Here is a 21,678-nt window from a genome sequence, read left to right as displayed (position 1 = left end):
ATCATGAAATACAAGGTTCCTTAGCAAGTAGATCCCACAGATCTCAAATATACAGATGATGCATAGCAGTCAGTTGTTATTATTAATGACAATCAGCACAAATTAAAGCAGTGGTCCAGGATGTATTGGTCTGTTGCCATAGATGGCCTTAGTCCTGACTGGATTTGTCCCACATATTTGACATTTTACCTGCTGGTTTTATTTTAGATGAGGACTGTCTGGCTCAGGACAGAGAGGAGGCCCGTGGGGCTGGGGTCCTGGTGGACACGAGTTAGCTCTGCACCACCAGGACACCTTGCTGTGAAGGCAGGCGGTGCTGGGGCGGTGCTGACAGGGCTGCATCTGGCAGGGCCACGGCAGCAGTTCCCCCAGTTTGGCACAGGTGAGACCGCGTCTGAGCACTGGATCCAGCTCGTGTCCCGCAGTGCAGCAGGATGGAGCCAGCCCGGTGCAGACCCCAGGCTGTGGGGCTGGAGCCTGGGACACGTGGGTTTTATTACCGAGCCATCCTCTTTGGTGTGTACCTCAGCAAGAAGTATTTCTTCCACACCTTCCCCATGACCAAATCTGATGGCTTGTGACTTAAATGTACGCCATCTTTATGGTCAGATCATAGAGTCATAGAATCACAGCATGGTTTGGGTTGGAAGGTACCTTAAAGATCATCTAATTCCACCCCCCCTGCCGTGGGCAGGGACGCCTCCCACTAGATCAGGTTGCTCAGCTGTGCAAAAGATGTGGCCTCTCGCGTTGCACAGAAGATACTGTTGATTGGAAGAAATGCATTTGACACTGAGTGATTTAACTGCATAAATATTTTAACCAAATGTAATTTCTTCTATTGATTTGCCTCATTAAATAATGCCTAATAGAGAATTATGTTCTATCTACTTTCTTTGGTTAAGGAAAAAAAAAAAAGGAGTAAGTTCTTCAATAAAGTTTAAAGAAGAGAAGCTGGCAGCCCACGTCTTGGACAGGTACACTCCTTGCTGGGTTAAAAACTGGCTGGGAGGCGAGACCCAGAAAGTGGTGATGAACGGAGTGAAATCCAGCTGGCGACCAGTCACCGGTGGTGTTCCCCAAGGGCTGGTGTTGGGGTCCATCCTCTTTAATATCTTTATTGATGATTTGGATGAGGGAATTGAGTGCACCCTCAGTAAGTCTGCAGATGACACCAAGTTGGGGGGAAGTGTCGATCTGCCGGAGGGTAGGAAGGCCGTGCAGAGGGACCTGGACAAGTTGGGTCAATGGGCAGAGGCCAGGAGATGAGGTTCAACATGGCTCAGTGCCGGGTCCTGCACTTTGGCCACAACAACCCCATGCAGCGCTACAGGCTTGGGGCAGAGTGGCTGGAAAGCTGTGCGGAGGAAAAGGATCTGGGGGTGTTGATTAATGCTTGCCTGAACACGAGCCAGCAGTGTGCTCGGGTGGCCAAGACGGCCAACGGCATCATGGCTTGTGTCAGGAGTAGTGCAGCCAGCAGGAGCAGGGAGGTGCTCGTCCCCCTGGGCTCTGCTCTGGTGAGGCCGCACCTCGAGTGCCGGGTTCAGCTTTGGGCCCCTCGCTACCAGAAGGACATCGAGGCCCTGGAGCGTGTCCAGAGAAGGGCTCCGAAGCTGGGGAAGGGCCTGGGACACAAGTCCTGTGAGGAGCGGCTGAGGGACCTGGGGGGGGGGTTGGGCTGGAGAAGAGGAGGCTCAGGGCAGACCTTATTGCTCTCTGCAACTGCCTGAAAGGAAGGGGTGGGGAGCTGGGGGTCGGCCTCTGCTCACAGGTAACCAGTGACAGGACCAGAGGGAACGGCCTCAAGTTGTGCCAGGGGAGGTTCGGGTTGGAAATGAGGAGACATTTCTTCTCAGCAAGAGCGGTCAGGCGTTGGGACGGGTTGCCCAGGGAGGTGGTGGGGTCCCCGTCCCTGGGGGTGTTCAAGGAAAGGTTGGACGTGGTGCTTAGGGACATGGCTTAGTGGGTGATGTTGGTGGTAGTGGGATGGCTGGACCAGATGACATTGGAGGTGTTTTCCAACCCTAATGACTCCAGGATTCTATGAAATGTTAAAAACAGAGTACTGGATATATTCATGAATGTGATGCTGTGAATATCATCCCTTTGTATCAATTAATTGGGGAACACAGTAATCACAAAGACCTGAAAAGGGTTATCAGTAAGAACCGTTATTCTCAGTGGATACAAAAGAGAGTTAAAGATGAGCCAGAAAAAGCATGTGCAGGCTATCAAGAAAGACACAGTTCTAAAAAAACAGGTCTGTTGGTCTGCAGAGGAGCGAACAAGCAAGCTTCTCAAGGTGGGATTCCTGCTGAATCTATCATCTCAAACAGGCTGGATAAGCTGTGACACCTACCACAAGGATGCGTTGGCCACAGGTTTTCCCAGGGTTTCATGTACTAAACTAGGAGTGTATGTCTGCACCATGAGCCCTGTGTTCCCAGGGCACGTGTGCCCAGGCACAGGATGGGCTGCCAGCGCACGAGCAGGGAGAAATGGGAGTCTTCCTTTCCTTAGTAATGCATGCATCGTTCATCCATGAATTTATTGTGTACCGCCAGAGATGGTAATAAGGACAAGACATACATGATCAAGACCAGTCCTTGAAGATTAGTGATTTCCTATTTGCATGCAGGAATTCCTTAGGCTCTGGTTGTGCAGTGGGACTTTCCTGCATTTTGCCACGTTGGACACCGAAGGCAGAGGTGGATGAACACACAGAAGCCACCTCTGTTCCAGCTGCTTCTCCTGGCCTTGTGATGTGCTGCAACCAAACCCACTGATAAAGCTCTGAGTTCATGGGATAACACCAGATTACATCAGATAAAATTCTGGTATATGGTTCCCCCCTAATTTCTCCTTTTGTAGTAGTGATGGGATTTATTCTGAAGAAGCATCTCATAAGCAGGAAAACTGATCAGTAGTGGTGTTGTACTGAGTCTAAAAGAGGAAGAAGCCGTGTTATTTCACACACATGCACTCTGCTTCCCTGGTACAGAAAATTTCTCTTTCTTTCGGGGGAATAACATCCTTGTCACCGCAATTGCCCAGTCCTAAAGAGTATTTGGGACACCTTTTCTCTGATTAGTTTGTTTTTCACTGAGTAGACAATGGGGTTTAGCATGGGTGGTATGAGCACGTAGAGATTGGCCAACAGGATATGAACATGGTCAGGGATGTTGTGGCCAAACCGAAGAGTGAAAAATGAGAAAAATGCTGGTGTGTAGAATATCAATATAACACAGGCATGAGAGCTGCAGGTGCCAACCGCCTTGACCTGGGCATCCTTGGAGGAGAGCCTGAAGACAGCCCTGAGAATGAGGCTGTATGACACCCCAATGAGCACAACGTCCAGTCCCGGGCACAGAAGGGTGGTGGCAAAGCCGTACCAGATGTTCACGGAGATGTCGGTGCAGGCCAGCCGGGCGATGCCCATGTGCTCGCAGTAGGTGTGCGGCATGATGCTGTGTCCGCAGTACAGCAGCCTCTGAAGGAGGAATATTGTTGGGAACATCACACAAAAGCTCCTGGCTATTGCAGCCACCCCTATCTTGGCTATCACTGGGTGTGTGAACACGGTGGCGTATCGCAGGGGATTGCAGATCGCAACGTACCGGTCAAACGCCATGGCCAGCAGAACAGTCGACTCCACGATGAAGCTGAAGTGTGTGAAGAACATCTGGGTAAGGCAGGCATGGAAAGATATCTCCTTGGAAAGGGACCAGAATATGCTCAGGGCTTTGGGCACTGTGGAAGAAGACAATATGAGATCTGCCACCGCTAACATGGCCAGGAAGAGGTACATCGGCTCATGGAGGCTTCTCTCCGTCACAATGACAAATAAGAGGACAAAGTTGCCAAGGAGCGTGGCGATGTACATCAGGCAGAAGGGGATGGAGAGCCAGGTGTGCAGGTCCTCCAGGCCTGCCATGCCCAGCAGAAGGAAGGAGGCAGGCTGCAAGCTGGTTTGGTTGGTAGCCACCATGGTGGGATGATGCCTGTGTCAGTTCGGACTCCCTTCTCTGTAAGCAAAAACAGGAGTAGGCAGCACCATTCATAAAATGTAAAAAACACACTCGGATTTCTCTGGAGCACTTTATTTGTCTGGATTCTGAAGTGGGTTAAAACTCACTCCCCCACGCACTGGGGAAGTGTGCTTGAGATACTGACCCCAAAGCAAGCAACAAATTAAATTAAAAAGTGTTTCATAGACTCAGGTGTTGAAATGCAGCAGAGGTGCTCACAAACAGTCACAAGTCAATGCAAAAGCCTGGTCAGGCACCCAGGAATCCAGACCCCCTGGCTCTAGTTGCTGTTATTTATTGTGCTTGTGTTCTGTAGCACCCAAAAGCATATGAGGCACATGACAAGCTGGGACTGACTGACGCTGATTTTACACAACATGCTATTTCTTTCAGTACCTACCTCACCTCTCTCCTCACTCATTCACTCCACATTTTGTGTGACAGCAGACTATGATCTCTGCAAGGCAGGGATGGCTCACACAGCACCCAGGGCAACAAGGCTGTTTACTGATGGCTGCATCACATCAATATGAAAGGATGATCCGACAACCTGCGCAGAACAAAGCAGTGTGGAAGATCAGCACCACGCAGAGTACGTGGTCTCAGGGAATGGCTGTGTGCTTGGGAGGCAGAGCAGCTGCTGAATTTTAAAGCAAATTGAGAAGCAAAGGTCTAAGGCAGAGCACAGCACTGAGAGACAGACAAGCTGTGCCACGCCAGCATGGAGTTTGCACGGAGATGCTCAGGATCCTTGGAGTTTGCTCATGTCAGTTGCCAAGGATTGCCCCACTGCATAACCGGGTGGAGGGGCATTTCCACTGCAGCAGGGTGAAACGCATCCCCTGAGCCTGGGCAGTGCTGCCCTGGTGCATCCTGCCCCGCACTGCCCCACCTGCCCCAGGTGTGCCCTCAACAAGCCCAAATCCTCCAGTGAGCAACTTGTACGGGGCTTGCGTGCGCAGAGTCCTCTCTGTACTGCTGCAGCTTTTCTCCTGGGTGTTACCCTGTGACTTTTCTGTGCTCCCACCTCCCCTGCAAGTTGCTCAGCCAGACGTAGAAGGTGGTTTGCAGTATATTCATGGAAATGACAAAGCCACCAGTGAGGGCAGCATCATCCAAATTAGTCAAAATTTAAAGAGTCATGAATGCTTCCTGGACAATGGGCAGTCAGTGCTACGACTCTGGCTGCTTCTCTGGCAGTCAGCTGGCTGCTGACCATCGCATGAGCCCTTGCTGGTACTGCTCTGCTTCTCTGAATGCACATCCCAGTCCTCTTGTTGGGTTATACAGAACAGGCAGCAGGAGGGCATCAGGCAAGCTATCAGCTGTAGAGCCAGGTTGGACCTGCTCCATGCCAAGCTGGTCCTGGCAGGGCCTGGGGAGTGCTCCTGCAGGCAGGCACCGCAGGCAGCCACTGCTCAGGTCATAGGACCACAGGGTGGTCCTATTATCTATCTTTTATTATCTATCTATTAACAAACCTGCCGGGACAATTCTGCTTCTCATCTCAGAGCCTAAATTGGCAGCTTGGAGTGATCTGGGGGAGCTTTTTACGTTCTGGCTCAAATAAGGCACCTCATCTACAGCAACCTACCAAGTAGCAGCTGCTGCAAACAACTCACCGGCTCCGTGACAGCCAGGAATGAGGGCATCGCCTCTGGACCTCCCCGGGCTGCCTGCAGAGCAGAGCAGGGAGACAGCGATGTTTGAGCACTCCTGTGCATCCCCACGGGGCTTGCATGCAGCTGGGCGGGGGCAGAGCTCTGGTTTGTGCTGCTTGGGCAAATGTGATGAAAGGCACAGCAAATGAAGGGGATTTTGACTGGAACTCATTTAACGTGGGCTGCCTGGGCAGACATTACCTTCTGTTGCCTCTACGGATGGGACAAAGCCATCAGAGCACTGTATCAGCTCCTTCCTGGGGGGACTGGGATGAGATGAGGCAGCTGAAGACACACAGATGAGTGATGCTGACATCTTCCAGCCAGCCCTGCAGAGATGATGCAGGCTCTGCTGTGCTCACTGCCTTTAGCCTTCCTCTGCCTGCCTGCGTGGGCATCTGAGTGCTGCTGCTTCAAGCACCAGGGAGATTAATACAGTAAATGTGTCTGCTCTCTGCAACAGGCTTTCATTGCAATTCCTGGTCTGAGTGTTCAACATTGGCTTTGTGAGGATTCTCTCTGAGGACATAAAAAGAAAATACAGTGTTAACAAAGGGTGGGAATGGGAAACAGGTGGGTGAGCAGAAAAAGGTCGTGGGGGAATGGAAACTAATAAAAGTATGAAAGAAGTCAAACGTGGGTACCTTAAATTAAGCAGTAAATCTAGATTTAGTTGCTGAAATAAAAACAGACAGATTGCCTTTACCCATATACTTTCTTTTTCTATTCTTTGAGTCAGGAAAATTATGACCTGACATCACAGGAATCAACATTTCAAAATTAGATTTTCAAGCTCCCAAAATTGGAATATTGCAAAAATTCTCCGTCTCCAGCTGCTAGCATGTGCACGCCTTATGGCTGCCCAGCCCCAACACATATACTATAGCACACAGCCCCTGGCTCAGATTGACTCTAGTGCAGGAATTCATGGTTTTAATGAAATAAGGTCCACAAGCCCCCTTGACCCACTTGACATATATGTGGCCTAGGCAGGCCAAAAGTTGATTTTTAACGCCTGCAAATCAATACTATATTGCTGAAGCTGGAATTGTCTGTCCCATGCCTGACCTGGGTATCCCACCCTGTGGTCACCCAGTGGCACACAGATCTCAGTGTTGGGGTGAGGGGCTATTTCGGCTCAATTCTCTCTCACCCTTCCCACAGGGACCATGACCTAGAACAGTCCCAAACATGTCTGTTTTTGGCATTGCCCAGTGGCTTTCAGGGGTTCCCATCTCCTCTCCCAGACTGGTGATGACCTACAGCTCAGGCCTGAAAAGCAGGCACAGATTTCAAGTTCCTCAGTTTTTGGACTTTCAGCCTAAAAGTATCAAAAATCAAGACATGGACACGTTCTGAGTTCAGCAGCTGTATTTGTGGGGTGGGGTCAGGTCTCTGTGCACAAGCATCCTTTAACAGATAATGGCTTCACTGGATCTCCACTTCAGGAGGCTGCTTAGGCGAGGACCCTCTCATGGAGACTTCACTTGCGTTACACTTTATCCCTGCTTCAGAAAAAGGAGAAAAGGAGAAAAGGAAGAAGAAAAGGAGAAAAAACTTGCTGCAAAGTTTCTGGCATGGGACATAAGGCCTACAGGGTTAGTCTGCCATGGGACAGCCTGTGAGACCCCATGGACTTGCTGTCTTGTTTGTGGTCTGCTAAACAGAGACAGCCCCCTGCCACACACACGTCCCCTCCCCACAGGAAGAGCTCAGCGCGATGGCAGCCCCTCTCCCCATCCCTCTTCCCATCCCCCTCCCCATCACTCCCCCTAACCCTGCTCCTCATCCCCTTTCCCCCTCCTCCTCCCCTCACCCCATCTCTCTCCCCACCCCCTCCCAATCCCCAATCCCAATCCCTCTCCCCCACCCCTCTCCCCAGTACCTCTGCCCATCCCTCTCCCCGTCCCCCTCCCCATACTCTATCCCCATCCCCCCTTCCCACCCCCTTTTCCTCCCCTTCCCCCATCCACCCCATCCCCCCTACTCACCCCTCTCCCTCTCCCCATGCCCCCCACGCCCCCCACCCCCCACTCGCCCCCCCATCCCCCCTCTCGCCCCTCTCCCCCCTCCCCGCTCTCCATCCCACCCCCATTCCCCCTTCTCCCCCTCCCCATGCCCCCCACGCCCCCCCATGCCCCCCACTCGCCCCTCTCCCCGTCTCCCACCCCCCACCACCCCCGCCCCCCCATTCCCCCCCCCCCCTCCCCCCGCTCCCATCCCCGCGCCCAGCAGGGGGAAGCCGAGCTCCGCGCACCGCCCGCCGCGGGGCCGGTCCCGGTGAGCGCGGTCCCGGGCCGGGGACTGGGGTCCCGGTGCCACCCCGCTGCCACCGGAGCGAGCCCCGAGCCCTGCCCGACCCCGGGGGGCCCGGCCACCGGCAGGTGCCCGGGGGGCTCCGAGCTCCAGGCGGACGAGCGCAGGAGCGCGGGGGCTCCCTCCGCAGGGGGCTGTCGGAGCTCGGGGCGCTGCGTGCCCGTGGCCGCCTCTCGCTGTGCTGGAGCTCGCCGAAGGCCCTGCAGCCCCCCGGGACCTGCGGAGCTGTGGGGGGGAGCGGGGCTGCGTGAGGGCAGCGGGGTCTGCCCAAGAGGGGGGCTCTGCCCAGGAGCCCCGGGGCCCGTCCGATCGGTGCGCCCAGCAGAGCTCCCCAAAGCTCTGATACTGGAAGTAGCAGAATTGCTGGCCTCCGAGGTCTTCTGGGGGGACTTATCACCTCGGTGTACGTAGGGGGTGCTTATACGCGTCCTCGCGGTTTTATAGACATCAGCCAAGCACGGCAGGATGCGCTGGAACCACTGGTTTTTTAGTATTTTTGTACTTGCCAGTTACAGTGTCTCCCGGGGACGTATTGATCATAGTTGTTACAGTGCTGTGTGCGCAGTCCACGACAAACACTGGCAGAATAAATTAAAACAGTTCTTAAATGCTGAAATCGTTTTAAAATGTCCTTCCAAACGTAGTCAGTCTATACAGTGCCTGCACCTCTGGGTCAGCTGGAAGAGAACTGCTCCTTTGAAAGAGTGCTAGCCATTAGCTGAAGTGGGAAGAAATCCATCTCTGAGGTCTAAATGAGCCAGCCTGAGGAAGGCGTTGTGCTGCAGAGCCTTATGGAAACCCCAGCATACTAATTAGCTCAGCTTAATCTAAGAATGACAATCGTGTCAAGAAACCTGGTGCTGCAGTCTAACCCAGGCAAAATGTTCCAGGCAAAACAAAACAAACCTAGTGAGGAAGGCACTCGTGTTTTAAAGAGAAAACAACAAGACAAAACTTTTGCTTAATGTTTGAGAGTCCAGAAGTCATTGGTGTGTATAAAGCGTTCCTCCTGCGGAGGGAAATGACTCCAGCAGACCTGGGGGCGTTTCGACGCTCAGCCCCTCTGTGGGCCCGGCCACTCCAGCTGTGTCTGCAGGCAGCTGCCCGACCGGGTGAACCCTGCCAGCCCCAGCCCCCTGCTCCTGCCCAGCCTCTTCCTCCATCTCACAAAAACGGATCAAGTCCTAATGGCCAGTGACCAGCCTGGACTTCCCGCGGCCATGCATGGTGCCAGGTGGCCAAAAGGACCACCACAGAGCGCAGTGCCTGCCCTGGGGCTCTCACGGACACCAGCAGCGCTCAGGCAGATGTGACCAGCACTACCCAACCCCAGTCCTCTTGGATGGCTGGGCAGGACAGGATCCGACCCTCACCCGCTTGATTCAGTCACCCTTGTGTATGTGGATACCTCAAACTCTGGAGCAGACCAGAAGCCCGTCCAGATCCAAGTCCGGACCCTAGACCCCATTTGCGCACTCTCCAGCTCCAGCCCTTGGTCTTTCCAGTCCCTGGTCTCCTCCTGCTCGCCAGTTAGTCCAGCTTGTTGTTTGTCACCAAGTCCCACACAAACACCGCTGCACACAGACAGTAATGTCACAGAAAAGAAGACAAGATAGGCTGTGGTGGCCAGGTGCATGGCCTGGAGGGTGTATTGATTAGCAACTTGCTTACACTTACTTGATCAGCCCCTTTACCACCCCATCCACTTTCCCATCCCAGTTCCTCACTGGATCCCTCCTTTTCTTCACCTTTGGCGCTTCTGAGCAGTGCATAAAATATCTCGCACTTTCCCTCAAGCTCCCTAAGTTGTCCCCTATAAAGTTTTACACAATCCCACAAGCCCCCTCAGCTATCCCACACTGTCAGCTATTTCCCAGGGGACCCATGATAATTTTCTTTCTGCCTTCTCAGCAGTTCTGCTTGAACCTCTTTCCTCCTGGCTCCTCCAGTGGCCCCTCAGTCACTGACCTCAACGTTGTGGTCCGTGGTATTGTCTCTGAGGTTTGGGGTTTGTGAATCTAGATGTAGTTTGCCTCTGTTTATATGCTGAGAAACCTTTAACCAGATATCCTTAAAGTCTTGCATTGCAGGTAATGCATTGTACCTATCCTTCTCCTTCCATATACGTTTTACCTTCCCTGTATCCTTACACTGGCAGAAGTGCTTGACATGTTCCCCTCTCCCAGCTTGTCTTCCTGGGGGTTGAACTTCACATAAGACAGTTGGCAGTAGCCATCATATTGGCTTTACTGGAAAATGGCAGCCCTGGACTTGCAGACCCCTCGCTGGCAGAGCAACCTCAGTATCCGTCTCCAGATCACTTTGGTTTTCATGCTGTAAACGATGGGATTCAGGATGGGTGGAGCAAGGAGATGGAGGTTGGCTGTGAAAGTGTAGACCTGGGGGGACACGTGTTTGCCAAACCGGTGCATCATGGAGAGGCAGATCATGGGGATAAAGAAGAGCAGGACAGCACAGACATGGGAGATGCAGGTGTTGAGGGCTTTGAGACGCTCTCTCCAAGTTGCAATGTTCAGGACGGTCTTAAGGATCAGAAGATAGGACAGGAGCACAAAGAGTAAGTCCAAACCCAGTGTGGAGAGTAGCACAAAAAGGCCACAGGCGCTGTTGATCTTTGTGTCAGAGTCTGCGTGTTTGATGATATCTGGATGCAAGCAGTAGGGATGGGAGAGCTTGCTGGCCGTGGAGAAACACAGCCGGGTCAGTAGGATCGGGAGTGGGAACTGGAAGAGGATGGTTCTTATGACAATTGCCACACATATCTTGGTGATCACTGAGTTGGTGAGGATGGAGGAATATCGTAGGGGGTGGCAGATGGCCACGTAACGATCAAAGGCCATTGCCAGAATGGTGGCAGATTCAATATCTGTGAAGCTGTGAATGAAGAACATCTGGGAAAAGCAGGTGCTGAAGCTGATCTCTCTGGCCTCCAGCCACAGCATCCTCAGCATGGTTGGGAACACAGATGTGGACAAGCCCAGGTCAGCCACAGCTAGCATGGCAAGGAGTAGATACATGGGTGCATGGAGACTCTGCTCTGCCTTAATTATGGCAAGGATGGTCCAGTTCCCCAGCAGCACCAGGAGGTACACAGAGCAGAGGAGAACAGCAGACCACATCCGAGTGGATTCCCATGCTGGAAAACCACCCAGAAAGAATGTTAGAGTGCTGGTCTGGCTGCTGTTGGTCCCAGGTGGGATTAAACAGGGATGCTTCATCTCATCCTTGAATAGCTGCACTGGTCAGCAGGGTCACAAACCACGCACAGGCAGTGAGAAATACTCCGGGATCCCTTCAGTCTGAAGCCGTGGATAAAAGGCATCACCAGAGCCGTGCCACAGCAGAACCTAGCAGGAGCTGTACCGAAGCAGTCTGAGCATACTCATCACCTCTCTGTGTGCATGCACCGACATGGAAACCACGCACTGGCAGAAAGCACGTGCTGTGTGTTGCATGTCCAGTGTAGTCAGGATGTAGCTCCGGCTGCCTGGTATAGCAGGGGAAGGAACAAAAACCAACCAAACAACAACAACAAAGTCCATGAGTGACTGTGCAAATACTAGCTGAGAAAGGGAAGTGTCATTGTGATTAGAGAGGGCTGTGGTGAATCCTGTTCTTGATTTCCGTGCTTTTGCTGGGAATTTCCAGTGAAAGAAAATGGACGGGATGCCAAACTGCTTGTGCAAATATAGCAGCTTTCTTAGGAACAAAGACCAGTAGAGCTTGGTCCTTTTAAACCAACAAAACACAGGCCCTGAACAAACCCACAGAGGGAAAAAAGATCTGCCTAAGCTGAAATACAGTAATTACTCACAAAGCAACACGTGGAAATTGGGCACAGATAGAAATAAACTGGAAGTTACAAGGAAGCTGTATTATGGTGGGATGTCTGAATATCCTCCCACTAGAAACACAGGAGGAGAAATGGCACTGCTTTTACAGAACATTTTCTAAGGGAAGTTTTCTAATGAGGGAAGGCAGCGCCTCATGCTGCCAGGAGGGATGGGGGAGGTACTGAAGGACTGCAGTGTCTGGAGTCCTCTCCCCACAATACTTGCAGGCTGCTCTGCGTGTCTCACCCTGGTCCTCAGCCTGTCTTTGAAGGACCACCCACCACAGGGGCTCCCACGCCCCTGGCACGGTTCGGGGCTGTAGGGAGCAGAGGCAGCACACTCTCAGCATACATCACTGAGGGTCACTGAGCTTCCCGCAGCCCCAGGCCAAACTGGATCTTTAGCACCTTCCAGAGAGGTCTTTCCACCCTACTCTCCTATAAGGATGTTCTGTGGAAGCCTGTGGGAATGAAATAATGCATGGGAGTGTTTTTTTTAAGGAACTGCTCTGGAAATGCCTGATTTTGACAGCTGAGTGAGCTCTGTTATGGAGGTCCATGTCACCTTACCTGGAACATCCACCCGTAATTCTAAAATAGCATTTGAAACAACGTGAGTACCTGTAAAACCATTACATTTAAAAATACCTTTTGTTATAAATTAATTATCCATCACACCTTTATCCACCTTGTAAAACCATTACATTTACAAATACCTAGATCTACCTATCTATTCAGAAAATTGCAGAACTATTTCCACTCTGTGCTGAAATCCTCTATTCCCCGGGACCTCTCTTTGCCCTTCCTGCCTCAGCACACAGGTTGACGCCTGATCCAGCACCCCTGCGTAACTGCAAGGACAGAGCAAGTTCTGTGGCTTGACCTGGGCTTGCACGAAGATGCAGACTTCAGTGTGTGGGAGTTCTCTCTGGTCCTTCAGAGATGCTAATCAAAGATCACCTCTGCATTGTGTGGAGGGGAAGGAGAAGGAGTTACAGGACAAGGTTATCTTCAGACACAAGCATCTGACAGGAGCAGTTAGAGCAGTGATAATTCCCAGCTCAGTCTCTACCCTGAGAGCACAGGATCTGTCAGAGGTGTTGTTTAATTGCCCCAAATTTCTGCTGTGCCCCATCTCTTCACCTAAAGCTCCGGCAGCGCTGGATCCGGGCTGGATGAACGCTGCATCAGCTACTTGCACCAAAACCTGGGGAACCTCCCTGTCTCATCCCCTCTTTCTGCAGGACAGCAGCACACCGCCAGCACTGCAACGGAGCCGGGAGCGTGGCTGTGCTGAGCTGGTGAAGTGTGAGCTGGGGTGTGCTGGTGGGGAGAGGAGAGGAGAGGAGAGCCCTGCTCCTGCTCAGCGGGCAGGGTGCACTCCGGGTGCCCCCGCGGAATGCAAGGCGCTCCCGGACCCGAGATCGGGTCCCTCTGAAGCTCTTGCGTGTCACAGCCTGTCGGAAAGAGCCTGAGCGCTAAGGAAGGGAAGAGTAAGAGCGAATCCTGACGGCTGCTCGTCTTAGTGATGACTCATTTTAACCTGTGCAGCTTTATGGACTCCACAAAATGACTGATCCCACACGTGCACCCCGGGATTTCACCGAGACCAAGTGTCCTCAAGACACAGTGAGAGGAAAAGGGCTGCGTCCTGCTCCAGCACAGAAAGTGGCACTGAGCAGATGCAGGGATATCTATTCCCCTTCACAGGCAGAGGAAAATTAGAGTTTGGGTCTCTGAGAGCTTTCCCATCTCTGTGCTAGGCCTCTGCAATGGGGAAGAGCACAGCTCCTTGGAGCAGCACCCACCTCGGGCAGCTGAAATGAGCCGGCCCATGGGAGGGTGACGGGGAGCCTGCAGCTGCATCAGGCCCAGTCCCCTGCTGCGAGGAGCTGGGGCCGGCTGAGCCCCGGCTGGTGGCACAATGCAATCTTCAGCGTGGTCAGGAGCCCACTCACCTGCCTCGCTCACGGCCGGCCCGAGCTTCCCACCAGCACCGCTGCGGTGGAGCAGCCTGTTCCTGACGCCAGGGCTCACCGCGGCCGAGAATTTATAGCAGATCCCGAGCGATCCCCGCTGCAGGAAAGGGCTGGCCTGGGAGCAGTGGGATTGTTGCTCAGCACTCGGAGCAGATGCATTAACCCCCACAGCAGCAGGTGCACCCCGGCACGCAGCGCAGCTCTGCACCGTGCCGTTGGTCCCTGCCGATGGTGACAGGAACACACCCTGGAGACCCCTTCGGAGGCAGCCTCCTCCTGCTGTCCTCCCCCTCCCCAGAGAGCTGAGCTCTGTGTCGGGGTGGCAGGCGGGTGGGTCCCCAGGGTTGTTCCCAGCCCCACTGCAGTTCTGTGGGTTTTGAAGGCAGCCCTGGAACAGGTCTCTGGAACAGACCAGAACTATGTGGCCCTGTGTCCTGTCCCCAAAAGTGGCCTTATGTGAATGCCTAGAGAAGAATGTAGAAGCAGGGCAAGTGGGCTTGTTAATCCTCCAAGCCCTTTCTCACACTGGGCACTGTGAGACGATCCTCGGGATGTGGGGTGAGCTGGGTAACACACTGTGCTTGGCTGGGCCAGAAGAGATGCTCCAGGACATCCACCTGCACCCCATCAGCTCTCCATGGGTCTTCTTCGCACAGGCCCCTTGCTGTACCCTTATCTTGTAATTGCAGTATTGCAATTATACTTTAATTCAGAAGGTCAGCAGCATGTCAAGGCGTGATTTAAAACTCCTGTCAGCACTCAAAAAGGATCTTGTGAGAAGCAGAATGGTCATGGGGGACTTCCTTAATCTTGGAATGGATTTTACTGAAACACTTGGTGCACTGGTGAATGAAGTGTTTTGAAAACAGCATAATAATAAAATAGACACCCTGGGAGGATTTCACCTGACAAAAGGAAATAAGAACAAAATGCTTTCATGGCCTATTTTTTGGTGAGAAGAAGAAACTGAATATTTAGTGCTGAACATTGTAGCTCAAGAGCCTCAAAGTGGATGGAGGCGGTCAGAGTTCGGTATCTAAAGCTATATTTATTACTGTACTCTTTGGGGCCTGTCTTCCCCACTGGTAAAACAGTGAAATGGAAAAATATGGTGCACAGGGATGTGGTGAAGGTATTTTTGCTGCAAGGAGGAACTGTGTTGGGGAAATGTTAACATAAAGATCTAAACCGTTGCCATTGTTCCAGTGGAGGTTTGTTACAGCAGCCAGCACAGCCCCTGCGGCTGCCAGCAGGGAGCAAATGGGGCCGGGGGCGGCACCGCAGCAGCTGCAAGGCCGAGCCCCACGCTGAGCTCTGGGAGCACGCAGGGGTGGTGGTGCTGGGTCCTGCCCAGGGCAGGGTCCCGGGAGTGCTGGCAATGCCTCATGCCACCATGAAGTGAGGGAAGACCCTATCCCTGCCCGGGACACCTGGGTGTAAATGCCGCACGGCCACGCTCAAAGCACAGCAACCTCTGCAAGAAGTCATTGCAGGGGCAACCCCTCCCAGTGCTCAGCCCTTGCTCCCCGTGGCCCCATGTTAGATGCAGGGCTAGGGGGTAAACTTCTGCAGTACATCTCTTCCTGCACCAGGGATAGGCTGCCACAGGGATTGGCCAACAGAAGAATGGAGTTCAGCTGGTTTCGGTAAACCAGGGCACCAGGAGGAGATGCCAGAGCCCTCCCAGTCCGGAGTAGCTCCAATGGGGTCTGCTGCCTCTGTGCTCAGCCATGCAACCAGAAAGCACCAGCCTCCCAAGTGCGTGTGCCTGTGGCTAATTCCCGTCACAGAGGTGTGCATGTGAGAGGCTCTGAGTGCTGTTGTGGGGGTCACAGAAAAGGATGAAAGGAGTGCAGAGGAGGAGAAGGGTGAAACTTGGAAATTCAGCCACAAAGACAAGTCTCAGACCCAGAAGGGTATGCGAAGGGACTTGGTCCCAGCCTGCCTGCCAGAAGCTGCAGTCTTGCTCTTGATGCCTCATCCCTGGAGGTATTCAAGACGAGGTCGCATGAGGCCATGAGCAACCTGATCTGGTGGGTGGCATCCCTGCCTATGTCAGGGGGGTTGGAACTGGATGATCTTTGAGGTCCCTCCCAACCCGAGCCATTCTATGATTCTATGATGGAGACGAGGTGAGGCCGTCCTCCCCATGGGGATCAGAGGCTGGGGAGGCAGACCTGGGTTTTGCTGGCAGGGATGTTTACTAAATTGGGGAGGGGAGTTCACTGGAGCATAGCAGCTTCGTGCTGTGCCAGCAATAGCACAGAACAAGGCATTTGTCCGGGCAGGGAGGTGACATCTTCGCTGCTTTGCTCAGCTGTGGGCCCTGCACCCTGCCGCACACCCATGCCCAAGGTGCAGCATTTATCACCGAGGTCAGCTCAGGAGCAAAACTCACCCCAGCCAGGTGGGCTGCTGCAAGCAAAGGCAGCACTGAGCCCCCTGCCAGGCTTTGCCCTTGCTCCCCAGCTGGTGCTGCCTTGTTGCATGAGAGGATGGACCCTGCAGCGGGTCCATCCCCCCTTCCTGAAAGCCATGCCTCAGTTTCCCTGCCTGGAGAAGAGGCTTCACTTTCATTTGCAGGGTGCTGTGGTTTACAGCTGAGATGCTCCTCATCAGAGCAGTGGGCTGCTGAAGGCATTCAGAGAACAAAGCCGCTGCTCAGGCTGCTCCCCACATCAGCCCTGAGGTCTGATCCTCCCCTTCCCCGTGCTGCAGGGCTTGCCCCACCAAGCGCTGCCTTTTAAACATGGACAAACAGGCACGTCCCAGGGCAGCGGTGGTGCCTTCAAATGCTGGCTGCGTGCCTGTTTGGAAGTGGCTTGTGTAAAACAGCAGCTCCCGGCGGTCCCTCCCTGGTGAACTTTGTGCATTACGACATGCAGGAGTTCATTCTGGACAGCCTAAAGCTTCCGCATGCAAATGTTCTGTGCTGCGAATTGCCCTGAACCACACTTACCCAAGACTCCTCAAAGCCAGTGAAAGAGGCCAGCATTAGGGCCTGTGCGTGGCCAGCTCAGCACTCCCCTGCACGAAGCCATGCTTAGCACAGCCCCAAGGGCATTGCACCGTGGTGGAGTGAGTCTGAAACTACTTCCCAGCCTGAGCACTAATGAAAGCCTGCTTAGGAAGTATTGCGTTGTGCTGTAGCCCTTTTGTTGGAGGCAGGCATGGGACTGCAGCACTCAGCCAGGCTGGGATTCCTTTCCTGAAGGGGATCTCACCCTGCCTGGAGCATTTTGGGACACTTGGGTGAGCAGCTGCCCAGCCTCGGTTTTCCCACCATTGAACACCACCCACCAGGAGATGGTGTGCTGGGCAGGGCTGGACCTGAGCTCTGCCAGCACAGGGAACCAGGGGGCACCCTGAATTCCTGAGAGACTTTCTCTGGGTTTTGTGCTCCCCTCTGTTCTGGAGACAGGAGAGGCTTCAAAAGCAGTGGCAAATTTCAGTCCCCTCCTCAACACACAGGAAGAGGATGGAGAAAAGAGGCTGCCCATCAGGACACGTCCCACTGTCCCCTTAGGAGTACAGATCACCTGTGCCTGCCCCTGAGCTGGAGGGAAGTGGAGAAGCCCTGCTGCTGCAGGGGCACGCAGGCAGCCCTTGCCGGGTAATCAGGGGCCACACGCCCTCCCGGCTCTACTAAGAAAGAAAGAAAAAAAAAAAAAGCTAAATATTTTTCAGCTGGCTGCCACACTGCCTCAGCAAAAATATTTTCTGCTGCGTCAGAAGTCTGACACAGCACAAAGGGGAGCCAAGGACTGCCTTATCTCTGCCCAGCCGTGCTCTGTTTGCACCAGCAGCATTATCACCCCCGCGCAGCCGCGGGTGGCCAGGCTGGGACGGGCGGCCGTGACTCAGCACCACGGCCGGTGCAAGCTCGCTGCACTCCACTGACGGCTGGAGAGCCGCAGCAGTGCCATGGAAATCACTAAAGCATCCTACTGCGGAAACTAGACTTGACTGTGGGAACACCAGCAAGAGCCCATCTGAGTGCCTGGAAGCGGTGCTGGTTTCAGAGCTGCCTCTCTGCCTGGATGTCTGAAGGGCAGCCCCAGAATCAAGTGTCCCTCGGGGCTGGGTTGATCCAGGGTCTGTGGGCTCAGCTCAGCCCCACGCACCCTGAGAGAAAGGGCTCAAGTCGTGCACCAGTCTCAAGTTGCACCAGGGGAGACTGGACATGTGGAAGAATTTCTTCATGGAGAGGGTGGCGAAGCACTGGAACGGGCTGCCCAGGGTGGTGGTGGAGTCCCCATCCCTGGTGGTATTTAAGAAACGCGTGGATGTAACGCTGAGGGGCATGGCCTACTGGTGGAAATTGGTAGGTCAGGCTGATGGTCAGACTTGGTGATCTTTTCCAACCTTGATAATTCAATAATTCCATGATTCTATGAAAGGGGCTCTTTTTTGGCGGGGGTCTTTGGTTAAGGCAGCTTTTCCCAAGGCAGTGGTGGGTAGAGCCAGGCAGAGCCGCAGTGGGCCCAGTGCTGGGGCACTCGCCGGGTTCCTCGGAGCTGAGCTGCTCCTTGGGAGAAAGGATGTGAGCGGCTGCAGGGAAAGCAGGGCCATGTGCCCTTACCCTGAGCACTCCGGGTTCAGGTGTGTGTGCAGTGTGTGATCACTGCATTTGTGCCCTCCAGCGCTGCCCAGCTCGATGCGGCCCAGCACCTTCCCGGAGGAAGGCAGCCCCCAAACTCCAGGCACTCCAGGACATGGCATGCCGCTGAAGATTAAGGCTTTGGGATATGAGCCACATTTTGGCTGGGTTACTGGCAAGAGGCTGCAACATGTTTACACTGAAGGATTTTAGTGTGTGAGCACGTAACACTTGAGGACTTTTTTGCATTGCTGGTTTCCTGGCCAGGGCACTATTACTGGCAGTGCTTATTCTGTGGCATCACAATCATTTATTTCACCTGAAACAGGCAAAAGACCCCAGAAGGGATCTTTTCTGTGGGCCTGGTTCTCCACCTTCCCTCCTTCAAGTGCTCACTTCTGCTCTGGCAATGCACAGGGCCCTCAGCATCACCATCAGGGACCCCCACATTGCTAAAGGAGCAGGGTGAGGGGGCTCAGCTCCTGGTCAGCTGTAACTGTACTCACTTTGCACTGGTTGCGTTTGGGCACTGGTGATGAAGAAGACCCTGAAATCCCATTCTGTACCACCTCTTACCTCCCCTAAGAGAACAAAAAATGAGAGGAAATCATAGTTTTCCCATGGATACTGTGGCTGCACACCGGTGTGGCTGGGGAATGGCAGCAGCTGATGTGTGGCAGAGGTGTGCGGAGGTGTGCGGGGCCGGACCCCGGCCCGGCTGGCAGTGCAGCCCACTTGGGCTAAATGCAGGGGCAGAAAGCCGGCCTCCTGAGCGCAGCCAGGTGCTGACGTTTATCTCGTGCTGCAGCCAGGGTGGCGAGGAGCTATCTGGTGCAGGGCCACAGGGTGTGGGAGGCCAGGGGCTGCCGGCGGGCGATAGAGGGGCCGGCAGAGCAGGGCAGCGGGGTGTGAAGCGGCCGATAGGTGCCTCCTGTGCTGCAGGCCTCCGGGATGCGGCAGCGGCCTGAACACGGTAGGGCAAGGCAAAGCCCCCACTGGAGAAGCGGGGCGGCCGTGGTGCCAAACAGGGACGGTGCTGTGATGGAGACACCTCACGAACCTGATCATGGAAAACCCTGTCTGGCTCCTGAGCCCTGTCTCAGTGCACTCGGGGAAGCGCTGCGCTGGCCCTTGTAACGTGCCCCTCTCCTGGACTGTCCCCCCGCCCCGGTGTCCCCTGGGCTCGGTTTGCTCCAGCCCAGTGCAGAGGCTCTGGTAGGAGGCCAGAGGCTGGAACCTTTTGCCAGGAACCTGTGTCTGTCTTGAGTTGAGCAAATGAAAGCCCCAGTGAGGAAGAGGGATAAGAGCAAATGACTGAATCAGTTACAGGCAGGAAAAACACTGCCTTAAGGGATACTGCCTTGGAGACATCTTGTCATGAATAAAAAAGCTGTTTTTTTGCCAACTTCTGGATTGCTTTTGCCCGAGTTCCTGCACTGAGGGATAACTCAGAAGCTGTTTAATTAAATCATTAGCTTTTCCCTGAGTGTCCTGGCTTTTATGCCCGACCTTGTGCCTCACATCCCTTCACCTCACTCAGCTCTGAACCGCCTGTAGCCTGTGACACTGGACTGGCTTTGGAGCTGAGTAGCGCTTGGTGAATCCCTTTACAGGGATACAGGGACAGCGATATATGAATATGGTCAGGTCCCCTCTCCTGTGGTGCCCTGGAGGTCCTCTGTATATTCCTGTTGTGACTAGCCCCAAACTGCACACATTTCAAACCCACAAGACTTCGGACAACATTAAAGAAATACAGTGCACAGTAAAAGACTATAAGCCAGCTCAAATACCGAGGACCATGTCTGGATAGTAAGTAGGTCATTATATGGCACGAAGTTCAGGCTGTGAGTGCCTGATGCTGGACTACCTGAACAGTGGCCCAAGCAGGCAAATGGGTGCTCCACTCCTCTTGGAATCAGGGCTAAAGGGTATGAAGGGTTAAGGGTATGAAGGGCCTGGCTCTTGAATTGAGATATCCATGATAGGGGATGAGTGGCTCTCTCTGACCCCCAAGTGAATTTTTCTAGCCTCCTAATAGGAATGAGAGGTGGACAGACAGAACCGATGTTTTCCTGTTGTTTCTTCCACTGATGCAGCCAGTAGTTTATTAATGCCCTGCAATGCAGAATTTTTGTGTTCCTGACCTCTGCAGCTGGAAAAAAAACAGGCTAATAAAAGGTACGTGGCACAGAATCAGCACTGCCACAGCACCCTACCAGCAGCAGCCCGGGCACAGCCCAGCGCCAGCCACGTACTCGCTGCAGGTGTCCAGGGTCTTGTGCAGGTCCCGTCATCATGTTCCCTGGCCTCTCAGTCTGGTCACAGACTGAATCTGCTGTGCCTAGGGGCTGACTCTGGGACAGAGCAGCACTCATTTAACCTGCCGTTATGTTTCCCCTTAGTTTATTGCTACAGCACAGAAGCCATTTGAAATGACTTCGGGTTGAAGGCAGAGTGCTTAGGGCGATGAGCCAAGGCTAAATTAGAAAACTCTCCTTGTGGTAATAAGATCAAGCTCACTGCCTACTAGCTGTAAAACTCTGATCTGCTCTGACTCTCCACTGTGGTGTGCCCACGTCTCTTCTGCCTGGGGTCTTTTCTGTCTCCCCTTGCTTCCTAAGGAAAGAAATGACACCATCAGAGATTCTTGGCTTTCATGTTCAGGCCAGTAACAACACTGTCCCAGACAGGGCAAGGTGTATAAATTATGGTGATTCAGACCAGCCTGTTGCTGCACTGCATTTTCCCAAATCTGTCATTGTGTCCTGAAAGGGTCTAGAGCAGGAGCCCTGCTTTTTCCTTAGGGTCTGTGACCATCCTGTAAAGCTGTCCTCCGGTTCCACATTCAGGGTTCACCTGGACGGTAACCTGAAGCCTGCTTTTGTCCCTGGAGCAGCTCTTCAGAGGGTGTCAGCATTAGCAGCATGGTGGGGGTGCGAGTTAAAATGAGGCACCAGGGCTAGACTGGACACAGCCAAAGTGCCCAGCGGGGCGGGAGCAGGCAGCAGCCCATATGTGAATTTACAGCCCAGACTGGCTGTAAGGGGTTGTTGCTGTTATGGACTCTCCACATCAAGAGGTCCCCAGTATGCCCCTAACCTTATTAGCTGTCTGATTCACCTGCTGTTATTCATTTTTTGAGTGCCCATCTTACAGGATGTAAAGAGTATAAGGAATTGCTGTAGGTATAAAACCAGTCATTAAAAGGGATCAATACAGAAGAGTGGTGCTAAAT

General features: G+C 53.5%; 2 protein-coding genes across 2 annotated transcripts; both read right to left on the bottom strand.

Annotated features, from left to right (window-relative positions):
- Positions 1-2,043: 2,043 nt before the first annotated feature.
- On the bottom strand, positions 2,044-4,569 carry LOC106048556 (olfactory receptor 52B2-like). The gene is made up of 2 exons (XM_066990138.1): positions 4,432-4,569; positions 2,044-4,028 (listed from the first exon to the last, which is right to left on the bottom strand). The coding sequence occupies exon 2, from the start codon at positions 3,989-3,991 to the stop codon at positions 3,041-3,043; it is 951 nt and encodes a 316-aa protein (XP_066846239.1). The 5' UTR covers positions 3,992-4,028; positions 4,432-4,569; the 3' UTR covers positions 2,044-3,040.
- A 4,012-nt stretch (positions 4,570-8,581) lies between these two features.
- LOC106048563 (olfactory receptor 51L1-like) lies at positions 8,582-11,261 on the bottom strand. The gene has a single exon (XM_066990137.1). It carries the CDS (start codon positions 11,245-11,247, stop codon positions 10,255-10,257), a length of 993 nt encoding a protein of 330 aa, XP_066846238.1. The 5' UTR covers positions 11,248-11,261; the 3' UTR covers positions 8,582-10,254.
- Positions 11,262-21,678: the final 10,417 nt, after the last annotated feature.

Source organism: Anser cygnoides, chromosome 1 (genome assembly GCF_040182565.1).
Source record: "Anser cygnoides isolate HZ-2024a breed goose chromosome 1, Taihu_goose_T2T_genome, whole genome shotgun sequence".
Lineage (NCBI taxonomy): Eukaryota > Metazoa > Chordata > Aves > Anseriformes > Anatidae > Anser > Anser cygnoides.
This window is presented reverse-complemented; position numbering and strand designations above follow the sequence as displayed.